We start from the raw sequence: 14,612 nt of genomic DNA, 5'->3' as shown, positions 1-14,612 counted from the left end.
GTAATGAACTAACTAAAACTGTTTTACAAACAAACATCAAGAATTAAGGCTGGAACCAGCAACGCTCAAGAGCTCATAATTAATGAAGCTAAAAAGGCAAAGATAAAGACCGATGTACAGGCGTCTACATTTCAGGTGAGTAAGCTCAATAGCGCGTAACGACAAAATCCAATCCAACCCAACCCAAACCAAATCCACGTCGTTGCGTAGGGACTTGCCTGTCCCAATCAACATTAGTTCTTACACATCTGAGCCATTGATATAAATATTTGTATACACCCCCCATCTGTTTTAGGTTTGGGGTGGGGGAGGGGTTGAAATCAGATAACAAAATTGATGCCAAGAACTATTCAACTTAAAGCAACGGTTTCTAAACTCGCGATAAACAACAGCGAGGTGCAAGGGCGTTCGAGTGCTGCTCGAATGGCAGTACAAGAAGCTTGGAATCTACCACTCTGTCAGTACACTATTATACAGACATCAACTAGCTCCCTTGCTCCCTGTCGAGGTTGATGGAAAGCCACAAAGTCGATTCGGTCCAAGACTAGCTCCCTGTCGAAGTTGTCGATCCAAGACTAACCCGATCCCTCTTCGCACAAAGCATATTCACAATGCAAACGAAAATGGAAGAAAAGTGCAATCATCATGCCAGGAAGAGAAAACCTACGATCCATTGACAGTCATTTCAGGAGAGGAGTTTGGAGGAATCAATGAACAGTCTTCTCCATTCAACTGTCTACTACTATCTGAAGGTTTAAGCAATGGATCAGAACACTTTTTAGAAGAGATTGGTTGCTTTTCTGTATGGTTCTCCTCGTCCAAACTACTTTCACCATCAGTTGAGTTTCTCAAAGCATTTCGATCCTTCACTTCTGGATTCTCGTGTTTGGAACTTTCGTTTCCATCTATCGAACGTGGCATAGAATGCTGGGAACTTACTGCATTATTAGTAGGCAGAACAGCTTGGCTCAATTTCGAACACAAGGCGGAAAATACACCATCTTTCATTTTTAGATTTTTTCCTGGTCGCTGCGTTTTCACCTTCTCGGAATCCTTATCCTGGTGAAGAGGTTTCCGCTTCAAACGGACTGTATGCAAGGCTCCTTCATCTTCTTCCACGGTTTCTGATTGTTTTTTTGGCGGTGGCTTGTAGTCTTCGTCGTCTTCATCATCATCATAGTCAACTAGTCCACCACCAGATCGAGAACTGTACGAGTTCAGGACAATCAAAAACTGCTTTTGTAATCGAAATTTATAGTTAAAGCGAATCGCGGTACCTTGGTGGAGTATAATTCGCAGCAACTCCATTACATAGAATAGCTGGAGATTGCGCTTTCTGTAAATTTGAAACAGATGCAGTTGCGGTATCCTCTTCATCACTGATAGGTAATGAGTTAATAACAGCCAGATTCAAATATTATTGAAAGAACTACACTAAAATCTGTTGCAAATAATGAAGAAAAGTAAAAAAATATTCCTGCAGTTCAGTGCAAAACTAGAGCTTCGTAGTACTGCTCGTTCCTCTTTTCCGGTACCGTTGTACCTTTAAATTTTCATTTCAATTTACCACGTTGGTAAAAAAGTATTTATTTCCTACAAAATAGAGAAATAGTGCTTACCTCTCTTCATTAAAATAGTCTTCTTCTTCTTTCTCCAAAGCACGCTCCTCGATTCTTGTTCTAGGGTCGAACACAATCGGAGTTGCGCCTCTTGTACCAAAAGCATCTAGGCACTGCAAATAAAGATGTCATACACAAAATAGTACCCTTTTCGGAGAGCAGAACAGGAATTACCTCAAGAAAGTTCTAAGAATACCTGTTCATATTTAACTTTTAGAGACTGAATGGAAGTCAAATACTCGAACTGAACCAACTGATTCCAGAATGAATCGACTATGTACTTAACCAAAGATTTCAGATTTTCCTGCATGAAACACAAAATCACTAAATCAATGTTCTACCGGAATCACCAAAGAGCAAAGGTGTGGAAAAAAAGATGGAGACCTTGAAGATGTATTCAAATAAATCTAAGACAGCTGAGTTGAGCAGATTGTAACGATTCCCATTAGCAACAAAGGCATCTATAATTGGTTTTAGAAGATTATTTCTGATAAAATGACTTATTAGATCATCATCCTGCATATTGACAAAGAAAACAATTCAGTACATATACCAATTTCAATCCGTATAAATAGAAAATTAAACAACTAGTAGTAGCAAACTATTGTTCTTTAATCCTAAGGGAATGACGTAAAGTCGAAGCATGATCCCTAATAACTGTGATTCCAATGTAATTACAATTCAAAATTTAATCCCTCGGGAAGATAAGAAGAAACAGAGGACTGTAATCTCATCAGTTCAAAACCCATAAATAAAAAGAATAAAAGATAAATTCGTTCACTGCTGGTTCAACTTACATGTCGAGATAAAATAGTACGAACGAACCGAACAGCTGCAACAACCAGATATTTTTCTCTTCTTTGAGTCAGTAATAACACTTTATCTATGACATTATTGACGAGAAAGTTGGACCTGAAAACAAAATGAAAATAGCACAAAAATAATAACTTTTATGGTTGAAATAAACATCAATTCTAAAATAATCAAAAAGGGGACAAAATATTACTTTATTTTATATGGATGGTGCAGAACACAAAAGCAAAGCAATTCACAGATGTTGGATAAAATTTCAGGCTTTACTGTGCTCTGATTCTTTAATACACCAGAGTGTCCAACTTTGTTGCTTAATCGATAAAGACCTTCTGAAGGGCATGAAACTGCTATAACATCAATTAATTGACCCAAATGATTTTCATAGAATATCTCGACAACAGTTTCTCTCTGCAACACCAAATACACAATATTGCAGTCAACGTAAGTGGTTACAGCGGAAATTATGCAAGTTTAACATAGATTGCATCTAATATGAAAAATTAAGGACAACTACTTCCAAGAACCCGGTAGAATTAAATATAAATCAGAAATGTTAAAAATGTCCCAACAGGAAACAAACAGATAGCATGGACTTCGACAGGTACCATCCTACCATTACAGAAGGTGAGAAGTCATACAATGTGGCATATAAAATGAGGTCCTTGAAACAAGGCTTCTGAATAGATTTAGAAGTCCTCATTGTCAGAAATTTGAAGGCAAAGCCAAGGGCCTATACAAATATCTCTTCATAATCATAGCATTTTTAAGAACATGCAACCTAAGTATGAACGAAGTAGAGAGAACAAAAGTAAGGACATGCAACCTAAGCATGAACAAAGTAGAGTGAACAATGGTAAGACCATGCAACCTAAGTAGAGGCAAAGTAGAGTGTGATAGGACCTAACTAAAGCTACGTTCTAATGGAAAAATACAACTCAAGTGAAAGAGATCATTTTGAAGTTTTTAACCAAAGTGAACATGGATGAAATCGGATGGCTAAGCAAACCTGGGTTGCTCCTGATAGTGTGAAGGAATCCAGTAAACATCGAAGGATTTCAAAGAACTGACAGTGCATCTCCTCACCAAAATCTGTAATCAGGCCTTGAACCTATAGTTTAAAAAATGGTGTAAATTATCTCTCATAGGCTTAATCCTCTATTAAAAATTTTACTTGAAAAAAGGGCTACATGTCTCAGCACTTCTGCCTTAATAATTATATATCAGATATACTTGTGGTTATTGATCCTACTGTGTTCACAAGTTCACTTGCATCACTTTCCCCAATATTGCCCATTCCTTGAAAATAAGCACAAACCAAACAAGCATGTATATGAGAACAGGAGCCCTTTCTTGAAATACTTGTTTCTTTCTTCTTATTTTTGGTTGGGCTCCTCTGCTTGTGCTGCTCTTGTATGGGCTCTTTTTTTCATCTTTTTTCCTTCTTTTGTAGTATCAGCGAGTATTTTTTTTCCACTTTTCTTGATGAAAGTTTTCCTTTTCATTTAAAGTTCAAATCAGACAACAAATTAGAAACACGTACCAACAGTCCTAGGAGTGGAATCCCTTCCTTCCTGACAACATGAGAACGTAGAAGATTTGGATCTTGGTTCAAGAAAAGAATAAGGATATCTGTCCTGCACCCATGCAAACAATGCATTACTGAGATGCCTAAGAAAATATTGAAATAAAGATAGATTGAACAAAACAGATGACAAGTGTGCTGCTAAAAAATTTTGTATTTGCCTTCTAAATTTTTAAGACAAATTCTTTTTTCTTTTTTTTTTTCTTTCAGAAAACCTAATAAAGTAGAGGATTCATAAAAAAAGAATTGATATATAATTGTTAGAACTCAAGAAGGTACGACCTCATGAAACAAACCAATGTCTTCTTCAGATAAAAACCTTCAAGTGTTCTTTTCTTAAGAACCATAGAAATTGGCAATGAATAGGTAGTACAAATAAGTAGACAATGTAAAAGTTCCTTCTTAAACAAAGGTTCGTAAAACAGTTTACAGTTCTAAAATATTGTTTATGGAAATGCACTCAAACAAAACCAAAATTTAATCAGAAGGTTGACATTACCCAGTTAACACGAACTTTTTATCTGGACTTTGTAATACATCAGCAATGACATCAAAAATTCCCTCATTCATGAGATCCCTGCAGAATTTGTAAGTTCACAATTTGAAACAACTCAACAAGGAGTCTTAAGAAAACAGCAACTGGTAGTCATCAGCATCTTAAATTAAAATAGAAATTACATTGTCAAAAAGAAATAATAGTATATCATGTGGAAGGTACCTAAATAGCCGTAGCTGCTGAACCATCTGCAAATTTTTACTTAAACTGCAAAACTCATGCAAAAAACGTACCTAACACAAAGATAATTAGTTTATGATAACATCATTTCAAAATAACTCAAAATATACCTCAAGAAATTGAGAATAGGAAATTACAGCATTAAAGATCAAATTAAATTGAACTATAGCACAAGAACATGTAGCCACTACATAACAAGGGAAAAAATAATGCTTAGAAGCAAAAGTACCAAATTCTTCTTAGATTCTTCAGAGGTCGTTGGCAATTTCAACCTAATGAACAACTCCTGAATAAATGTATTGTCATCCTTCAACAACGAAACAACCTACAATGAAACCTGATGTTAGAGTGTGTACACATCACCTCAAAAACAAGCATATCTTTCAAAAAACCTACCAGTGCATTGTTTGCGTGGATAATGGAATTTATATTTGCAATTGTGGACTCATCCAATACTCTAGCCAAAACAACATCCTGGCAAAGTAATCCAAGATAACAGCACATTATCAACTAGCTCAACGGATAGAGAAATTGCACCTATCAAAGACCCAGACCTTTAGATAGCCAATTCTGTATGTTTGATGTATCTTTGACAAGACCGATGGATCCTTGATGGGTATGGCCTACAAAAGTGAAAACGAATACATATATAATATAAAAGTAAGAGTCTCCACATAAGACTGCATAATGAGACCCATTGGCCCACTGTCCTTCGCTCTCACACTCAAATATGGATGCTGGGTACCGCATTACCTCTTTGAAAATAACGTGCTCTTTCAAAAAGTTACGATGATGCTGGACATGAGGTACCTCTGGATCGTCTGGCAATCACATAAAAAATAGAAGTAAAAAGTCATTGAGGGTAGTCCCCAAAACCTATATCATATCGATAGAGAAATTAGCTGAAGATACACAACATACCAAGCCCACTTTTCAGTCAACAAAATCAGAGACTTGATATAAAATTAAAGAGTATAGAACGCCCAACCCACATTAAGAGAGCTACAAAAACCACCTTCCAATAAGCCTAGGAGTAGAGAGTTCACAATCACAAAACGTCTTGAACAAATTGGACCAAATCAGAGCAGCAAAAACAAGATAAAATTAAATATCCGTACTCTATTTCTAGTATAAATATAAAGAAACAATTATAGATGAGAATCAATTCAAAAAATAACAAAGCTTACATTCTAGAGAACCAATGATGTCCATGATTAATTCATCTCCAAAAATTTTCTCGAAGATCTGTGAGCTATTCAGCAGGACTGCATTTTATTTATAAAAAAAAAAATAAGTACAAAAAACATAAAATAATTGCTGGAAATAATAGTAATAGAACCAGAAAAGAATACTGACTGATTCCTCTAACTATTTTATATATCATGTGAAGACCATCAAGATTTTCCAAGTCTTCGCAGATAAGAAATATGTCCATCAGCTTTTTAAAAAAATCTTGCTGCATATGAAAAAATTGTCAGTCGAACACTCATTCTTGTTCATCCAAGGTAAAGATTTCATGCAGAAGTCATAAGAAAACCCAAATTTACATGAAAATCACAAACTTGTTCAAATCTTACATTGGCAACTATGAGTTCCACTAACCGCATCTGATCTGCAATGCCACTTTCAACGACAATCTAAACAAAAAGTATCAATTAATATGAAAGGTCGTCTGCACCCAAATAATCAGGGAAGGACGATATTTATGCCACTTTCAACAACCAGGGAAGGATGATATTTATCTAAGTCAATAATTCATATTACATGAAATGAGTAGTATTGAAGAGTCGTTAAAATGCCATGCCATACTGGTATTGACTACATCACAACGTGTAAACATGAAATACCAAACACAATTAGTTCCTTATTATTAAAAAGAAGTGACAATAATTCATTTCAGTAATGTAAGGTACAACGGGAATAATCAGCATGAGGATACCTAGGCCAGTATTAAAAGATGTGAGTCTAACTGGAATATGATTAAACTGAATAAGCAGCCTATGACTGGCTAGAGTAGGGAAGGGGAATATAAAAAGGGGGGAGAGGACTACAGGAAATTGCCGAATGTAAATTGGTATATGATTCAGTTGGATTAATCAGCAAAGGTTCTTGGATTGTCCTGGTAGGTGATTAAGCTTATTAACTGCACCTTTAATAGAATTTGAATATAAAATTCCTCATGTGTTCCTTAAGAGTTTGTTTATCCAAAAAGGGTACAGGAAGAGAGAGAAGGAAGTAGTTCTTTGAGTGTCAATTTTTAAATTGTTTTATGTTTTCTAGAGAAAGAAAAAACCCAAACTACAAAGCATGTTCTCATAGTCACTTATTAAAAGTTAGACATGTTTGGGAGTAGTTTCCAAAACAGTTATCTACCAAAATTGTTTTGGCTAATTAATTTTTAGAACTTGTTTTTGTCTAGTATTCTATTAATACCTTTATACTAACCTTAAGTATTAGTGGCAGTGTTGATAGCTCAATTGCAGGCAATTCCCTCAACTCACTGTTCATGCGGTGGAATGTATCATCTGGCCATATAGTAATGGAGACAAGGAATTATTCAAAACTAGTATCTGCCAAAATAAATGCAACTTTTTCTTTATGAATTAACCATGGTACCAGTTTTTTTTCTTTTTCTTTTCTTTCTACAGAAAACCAAGTCCTTTTTTTTTTAAATGAAAAAAAAAATACAAGAGAATACTAAAAAAAACAAACCCACAAAAGGATTCCCTTCACTGTTACTAGCTACAAGAATGGACTTCAATCCAAACAGGTGAGACCAAGATGGTAATTACAAAAAGTTTGACGAAAGAATGCCCATAAATATTCATCAAACCTAGACACCTCCAAATCTCCTCCCAGGGTCTCTAAGTCCCTCTAAAAATCCTTTTGTTCCACTCCATCCAAATACCTCAGAATAGCAAAAGAACAAGCATGTTGCATGATCCTGCCCTTTTTCCAGAAGGGAGGGTTTAAAAACACCTCCTCAATTATAGATTTGTCAATCTATGCTATGAGCCAAAAACTCAAGCACCAGCTTCATAGAGAATAAGCATATTGGAAACCCCACGATAAATGGTTGATATCCTCCTCATGTCATCCACAAAGAAGACAACATTGCAGATGCAACACAAAAGAAGAGTGTCTATGTATATGATCCAGGCCAGGGTGTTCATTCTCTCATTCAAGACCTGGCAACCAAAGAATATAACTTTCTAGAGGATTTCTACCTTTCAAAAAGAGGAAAAGCAGAGGCCCCTTGGAGGGAGGAAGAGAACACAAGATGTTGAAAAAATGAACTATATGTGAATTCCTCAAAAGGATTCGGGCCCAATAACTCAAACCCCTCCCCTCCCCTCAAGACAAACAACCAAATCAAAAATGATAGAAAGGAGAGGTACCACCTCCATCACCTCACAGCAAAAAAGAGGATGGTGGAAGCCCCAAAAGGCAAAGAGTGATCGAGAGAAGGCAATATAGAGGTCACTTAGTGCAGCCTCTTATTCGATAAATGATATAACCGCAAAAACAATGAACATAGGAGATGATCTCCCACCAGCAATCTCCAAAAAATAAAACTCTGATACCTCCTCAACCAAGCATTTCACAAACAACAAGAAACCTGAAGCAACAGTCATCCAAGAGGTTTTGCCATAATCTCAACTCCACAACCTGAAACCCACTCAAAGAGGTATGGACCATACCTACTCACAATGACTCTATGTCGCAAAGCGTTGGGCTCCATGAAGAAAGGCTGCAACCACTTTGTCAACAGAGCCTCATTACATGATCTTAGTTTACCATTGCCTAGAGCTTCGAGAACCACTGACTTAACCCAGTGGGAGGACCTCCCTTCGATCCATCCCTTCCCACAAGAAATTCTTCATCGATTTCTCAACGATTTCCCATACGAAAGCTGGAATTCTAAACAGAACAATGAAGTTATTGGGGTCCCACCAACCACAATCATGATACCTACCATTCAAACAAAAAAAACCTTCCACTTTTCATCTTCATTTTCAACAAAGAAACACATCTATTAATTGATATTCAAGAGGTTACAATGATACAACTCCTTTTAAAATTGAAACTAAATCTCTCAAACCAAAAATTCAAATACTGATGTGAGAAAACAAACACTAAAAGAGAGCTTCCCAAGTTCCCTGCTAGCGTTAATATCAAAACAAGAATAATTGAAAAATTATTTGGAGATAGCACCCAACAAAGCCACTTTTAGTTTAACAAGATCAAACCTTTCCTCCCAGAGGTCTCATTTCTCATCAAATAATCACCGGCTTCCCTCCCAAATATCTTGTTTTCCATCAAGTAACCGTTGTTTCCTTTCTGTACATATACCTGGCAGCACTGACTTAACCATGTTGTGAATCCATAGAATTTTTTCTCTCCTACTTAGGCTACCCACAAAGATGGAAATTACTCATTTTCATCCTTCTCTTCAAGAACCCAAAAACATCCAAAACCTTGAAACAAAGCCTCATTGAAGTAAAGCGAAAGAATAAGTGAGGAAGGTCCTCCCCACCTTAAAGGCACAAAATACAGCAGCTCTGTTTCAACGACCAAATTTACAGTTTTTTTAACCCTATCCATCGTGTTGAATCTTTCCAAGAAGACTAGCTGAGGAAAAATATTCGCCTTTATCCTTGTCTTCCACAAAGCTAACACAAAAGGTTCAGGGATTTAAGGAGCTGAACAACTTTAACCAGTGAGTTGTCTGAAGGAATCAAAAAATTACCCAACTTCCAGCATATCTCCCATCGAAGTTCCAATGGACCACAAAACTACCTCATCTCCTCATGCGAAAATTTCTTATGATGATAATTCTCCAAGGTTTCCCATTTTCATCCATGCATCAACAATCACCAAGTTTTTACTGTCTAAATCCTGATAAATCAATCATGTTCCACATTCAACTGACTACTACAAAATTGTGACAGATTTAAATGCTATTCTTCTAATTTCACAGCACAAACTTAAAACAGAAACCAACAAGCACTAGAAATAAATAAATACAAAAAAATTGAGCAGTGTTTGCAATCAAAATATATGGGAAACAATGCTCAAATTCTATATTACAAACAATATTCAAATGAGTGTCAAATATTTGGTCCAGAGGAAATGGAAAGAGAAAACTACTCAACTTTTTTTCCTTAATAAAACTATTCAACTAATGAAAGTAAAAAATTATGCAACCCCATCGGTAAGATCAAAACATACGCTACTGAACAGATTAAAATTTTCATTTGAACAGCTAACTACAATTTTCTTTTTAATCCTACAAAAGCCAAAGGTCGTCATATTTTGAAGCCATGTTAACTACTGCCCTTTTCAGTACAACAGAGTTTTATGTTTGAGTTTTGGTGTGTCAATCTCAATATAGCCCATTCATATTTTTAGCCTCCAACTAGGTACTAAGTTCAAAGTATGTTTCCCACTCAAAAGCTAGAACACCTAAGTAAATGTAGCCTCCACTCCATAACAGCAAATCTACAACATTAAGTATCCTATCATGATGAATGTAGTGCAAAGAACAAAATCAGATATGTAAAATGGTAAAAGGCCTCAAATAATTGAGTACTTACTGTTGAGAGAATTAAAATGGAGATTCCTTTGCGCATTGCAGATGTGATCCCTAAATAAGATAAGCCAACTTTTAGCTAGTCTATCATGGGGCAAAACATTAGAGAGTGACTGGTATCTAGTCAATATTACCATATGTATGAACATCCAGTTGTCTCTTGGAAGCTTAGAGCTAGCTCTGTAGAATATTCTGGATCTCTCCAAGAGATTATAGTATCTGCATATTTAAGAAGCTAACTTTGTTAGTACTTAAAAAGTCAACATAAGCCTCCATCCAACCCAACCAGGAATTTAAAGTAGTGCAAGTACACATTACAAAGAAGACTCATGTTGATGATACTGTTAAAGTCTATAAGAAAAGAAAGAAAAACCTTCTTGCTTTCTGTAAATGTCGTCTGAGCTAATACGGTGAAGAAAAAGAGTCTCATTGTCCTCTTCATCAACAACACATAGTCCCAACTCCTCCGATCTCTGAGTGAAATTAAATTTATATTCATATCAGTGAAGATCATGGTAAATGCACTACTTTAGACCTTTATCTCTCTCCTCCCTTTTCACAAATTGGAGAAATCTTTTGTAACTTCTTTGGTTTGGATCCTTCTTTTGTAAATTTCATACATCAATAAAATTTATTTCTTACCACAAAAAAAAGTTTCCCATCCAAAACAAAGAAAAGGGGGAAAAGTCAGTCACAAACCTCCAAATAGTCAACAGTAACGTGCCCTGTTCCTTGATCATCCCATTTTCCATCATCATTTAAACGATAAACTTTGACACGCTGAAATTTGAGGGTATAAACAATAAGGATCAAGCACAACATCAAACAACAAATGAAATTAATAAAATAAAATGAATTGAGTTTGAACTTCTTCAAGGTCATCGTAAACCCATTCACAACATGACAAGTCAATTAAATGGACAACCCAAATGTATGCAACAATCAACTGCTACATACATGAGCAGGGTAGTTGTTGTAAGAGACGTATTGACCAGCAGGGGGTGAACCACAAGCACTTGGACTAGCTTGCAACTGGGCAGAGTGCCAGATCCAATCTTGTAATGACCAAAAGGGGAAATCCAAATAAAGCTGAATTCTGGGATACAGTGTTGGAAGAGGTGATGTGAAACTTGTAAAACAAAGAAACACGACTATCTATTGGAGGCATGCACGGTGCGAGTTCAACAATATGAGGGGATGGGAATTTGAGCCTCAGATATTTTGGCCGACAATAACACCTTAACCAATTGAGCTATATTTAAGTTATCCTAAAGAAGGAAAGTTGACCAAGTCCAATCTATTTTTCGTAGGATCCCACCATATTGTCTTTGTCTTTTCAAAAAAGCACCTAATATAGCTCCCCAAACATTAGAACACAAGGTTGAGACTTTCATTGAACAGAAGAAGGTGTTAGATGAGGAAGTCACCTTATAAGCTGGAATATTCTCTCCCTCCATCCTAAAGTAGCAGTCCTGGGATTAATATCTTCTGGAGGAAGATGAATATTTCACTAATCTCAAAATGAGTGAGCATGTATCAATAACCAGTAAACCTATAGCATTATATTGTGATGTGAGTATCCCTGGAATATACAGGGCTGTTCACAAACATATGTTCGCGGTTTAAAAAAACTGAATTCTTGTTAGAAATTTGGAACCATGAAACTGTAACTTGTTTGTTTCCTTAGCATGAGTTTTTAAATGACGAGATTTTAACCTTTAAAATTGACCAACAAATTTAATCACAAGTCAAGCTCTAGCACCGTGTTTCGGAAAACTGAGTTACCAGTATTACTGTGCATTAGGAGTATTTGTTGTGATAGCTCTAGCATTATATTGAACTAGTTTCATGCAACTCCAAGCAGTGCTAAAAAAATACTCAAAGGGCTTTGAATTGAAGCACTTAATTAATGATTCGATACTCTAACCTTTTGGTAGATTTCCAATGTCATAACGGGCATATTAGTATTAAACTCTTAAAAGTTACAAAATACTAAGTCAAATAATTACGACTACCCTCCAATGTTTCTCAGTGCCTATAAAATTTCTCTGTGCCCTCCAGAGTTAATTTTTTGCAAACACATAAAGCTTGGCAGTTAAGCTTCAAATAGTAAAGCTCATGGTCAACTTTAATGCAGAAGTAATCAACAGCGGATAATTAGAAGCAAGCATTTGCTTCTTGGTTCGTACTACTTGAAGAAATAAATTCCAAGTAGCAGAGCAAGTCAAACTTCCATAAATGTTCAGTAGAGCAAAGCCGGAACTCGAACAAGCCCTCAGACGGACACAAATTACAGCAAAAAAGTACAATACTAAACATCAATTGAATAACTCAGCCACGAAATCACAAGGCTAGCTAGATATCTGCGCCTAGTATCTTTCAGTGTCAAAGCAGCGAGATTCCCAACATAATAAATAACTCACCTGCATAGAATTGGGGGTCGCCGGAGATCTATCTGGCGCGCCCATAACAACTGCGACAAAATCGACTCAACTTCAAAGGCAATCTTGAAGTGGAGTGAACAGCAGTGGAGATTGATGCATGAAGAATTTAGGGTTTCAGAGACGATGAAACAGGGAGCAGAAGAAACTAAGTATGGGGCAGAGATTTCAGTGAGACTTTAAAGTAGAAACCCAATACGCCATGGACATGACAGTGGGAGCTTTCAATTCCGTATCTTTCGTCTTCTTCCTCTTTCCTGCTCGCTCCTCCTCCGGTGTGTGTCTTTCCACTTTTCTAGCCTGTAAGAAAGAGAGAAAATATCTATCCCGCATGTTGGAAATAGAAACCTCGATTTGCAGTTATGCCCTTCATTTTTCATAAAATAACAAACTAGCCACCTCACCAATTATGAACGCGTGCAGTTACGCGCTCTTTTTTTTTCCTTTACGCCGATTTTACGCGCCCTTTTGTTGCCCAAGGAGACTGCATGACTCTAACCACCTAAGTTAGCCGCTAGCAGATGTGTATTGTCTCATATTAGTTGGGAAGGAGAACAAACCACCATTTATAAGGGTGTGAAAACCTTTTACTAGGAGACGCGTTTTAAAGTCTTAAGGGGAACCCCAGAGAGAACAATATCTGCTAGCGGTGGATCTGGCCCGTTACAAATAGTATCAGAGCCAGACATCAGACGATGTGTTAGTCTTCTCGCTCTTCCTCGAAGGGGGTAGACACGAGGCGATGTGCCAGTAAGAACACTGGCCCCCAAATGGGGTGGATTTGGGAGCGGTCTCACATCGATTGGAGGAAGGAAAGAGTGCCAGCGATGACGCTGAGCGCCGAAGGGGGTGGATTGTGATGTCCCACATTCGTTGGGGAGGAGAACAAACTACCATTTATTAAGAGTGTGGAAATCTTCCCCCGACATATGCGTTTTAAAGCCTTGAGGGGAAACCCGAAAGGAAAAGTTTAAATAAGACAATATCTACTAGCGGTGGATCTGGGCCGTTACAAAATATTATCCTGTTTCGGTTTTCATTTTCGAGCTTTAAGGTTTTTAAAACGCTACTACTAAGGAGAATGCTTCCCACGCTCTTATGAACAATGTTTTGTTCTCCTCCCCAATTGATGTGAGATCTCACGGTCCACCTCCCTTCGGAGCCCATTGTTCCCTTCTTCCAATCGATGTGGGACCCCCTAGTCCACTCCCTTCGAGGCTCAACCTCATCGCTGACACATCGCATGGTGTTTGGCTCCAATGCTATTTATAACAGTCAAAGCCCACCACTAACCAATATTGTTCTCTTCAGCTTTCCCTTTCAAGCTTTCATTTTTAAAACGCGTCTACTAGAAATAGTCAATACTCTTATAAAAAAAATGTTTCTCACGCCCTTATTGATAAGAAATCAACCCAATGGAAAGGTCTGATGTCAAATGATAAGGAATCACTACAAGGTGAGTAAATTTCGGATTAACTTGTTGATGAAATATCTAAAGGCAACAACACTTGTTTGAGATTCAAATCACTTTCACGAGCAAGATTGATCATGTCAAGCTTGAATGATTCTACATGACACCCTAAACTACATAGAGTTGCAAAGAAACTTAGTCATTGGCTAAATAAAACACAAATGATTTGCAACATTATGTTTGATTTTTTTAATATAACAAGGGTAGACATGTCATTTTTTTAGTTCATCGACTACGTGAATGTTTCAAATGTTCAATTTCAACCGTGAGTAATTAAAACAACTCTCGTTTTAGTCTATGAAACTCGAGCCTTAAAATCGTGACTACAAAAGCTATCGATAGGGCAAATGCGTCGTT

General features: G+C 36.8%; 1 protein-coding gene across 3 annotated transcripts; it reads right to left on the bottom strand.

Annotated features, from left to right (window-relative positions):
* Window positions 1-96: 96 nt before the first annotated feature.
* LOC111806829 (uncharacterized) lies at window positions 97-13,121 on the bottom strand. 3 transcript variants are annotated; one of them, XM_023692315.2, is made up of 24 exons: window positions 12,767-13,121; window positions 11,043-11,123; window positions 10,717-10,816; window positions 10,478-10,562; window positions 10,348-10,397; window positions 7,196-7,275; window positions 6,328-6,387; window positions 6,107-6,206; window positions 5,938-6,015; window positions 5,504-5,571; window positions 5,305-5,373; window positions 5,147-5,224; window positions 4,980-5,075; window positions 4,733-4,803; window positions 4,514-4,591; window positions 3,973-4,066; window positions 3,439-3,540; window positions 2,626-2,840; window positions 2,417-2,531; window positions 2,004-2,135; window positions 1,816-1,923; window positions 1,620-1,732; window positions 1,278-1,379; window positions 97-1,207 (listed from the first exon to the last, which is right to left on the bottom strand). In XM_023692315.2, the coding sequence occupies exons 1-24, from the start codon at window positions 12,809-12,811 to the stop codon at window positions 664-666; spliced, it is 2,664 nt and encodes an 887-aa protein (XP_023548083.2). In that variant the 5' UTR covers window positions 12,812-13,121; the 3' UTR covers window positions 97-663. The 3 variants fall into 3 exon arrangements, with proteins under 3 accessions (XP_023548083.2, XP_023548085.2, XP_086985191.1); XM_023692317.2 differs by lacking the exon at window positions 12,767-13,121 and adding an exon at window positions 11,771-11,846; XM_087129065.1 differs by lacking the exons at window positions 7,196-7,275; window positions 11,043-11,123; window positions 12,767-13,121 and having other exon boundaries at window positions 10,717-10,772.
* Between the last annotated feature and the right edge of the window lie 1,491 nt (window positions 13,122-14,612).

The sequence above is a fragment of the Cucurbita pepo genome, chromosome 12 (genome assembly GCF_057944985.1).
Source record: "Cucurbita pepo subsp. pepo isolate OVF chromosome 12, ASM5794498v1, whole genome shotgun sequence".
Taxonomy (NCBI): Eukaryota; Viridiplantae; Streptophyta; class Magnoliopsida; order Cucurbitales; family Cucurbitaceae; genus Cucurbita; species Cucurbita pepo.
This window is presented reverse-complemented; position numbering and strand designations above follow the sequence as displayed.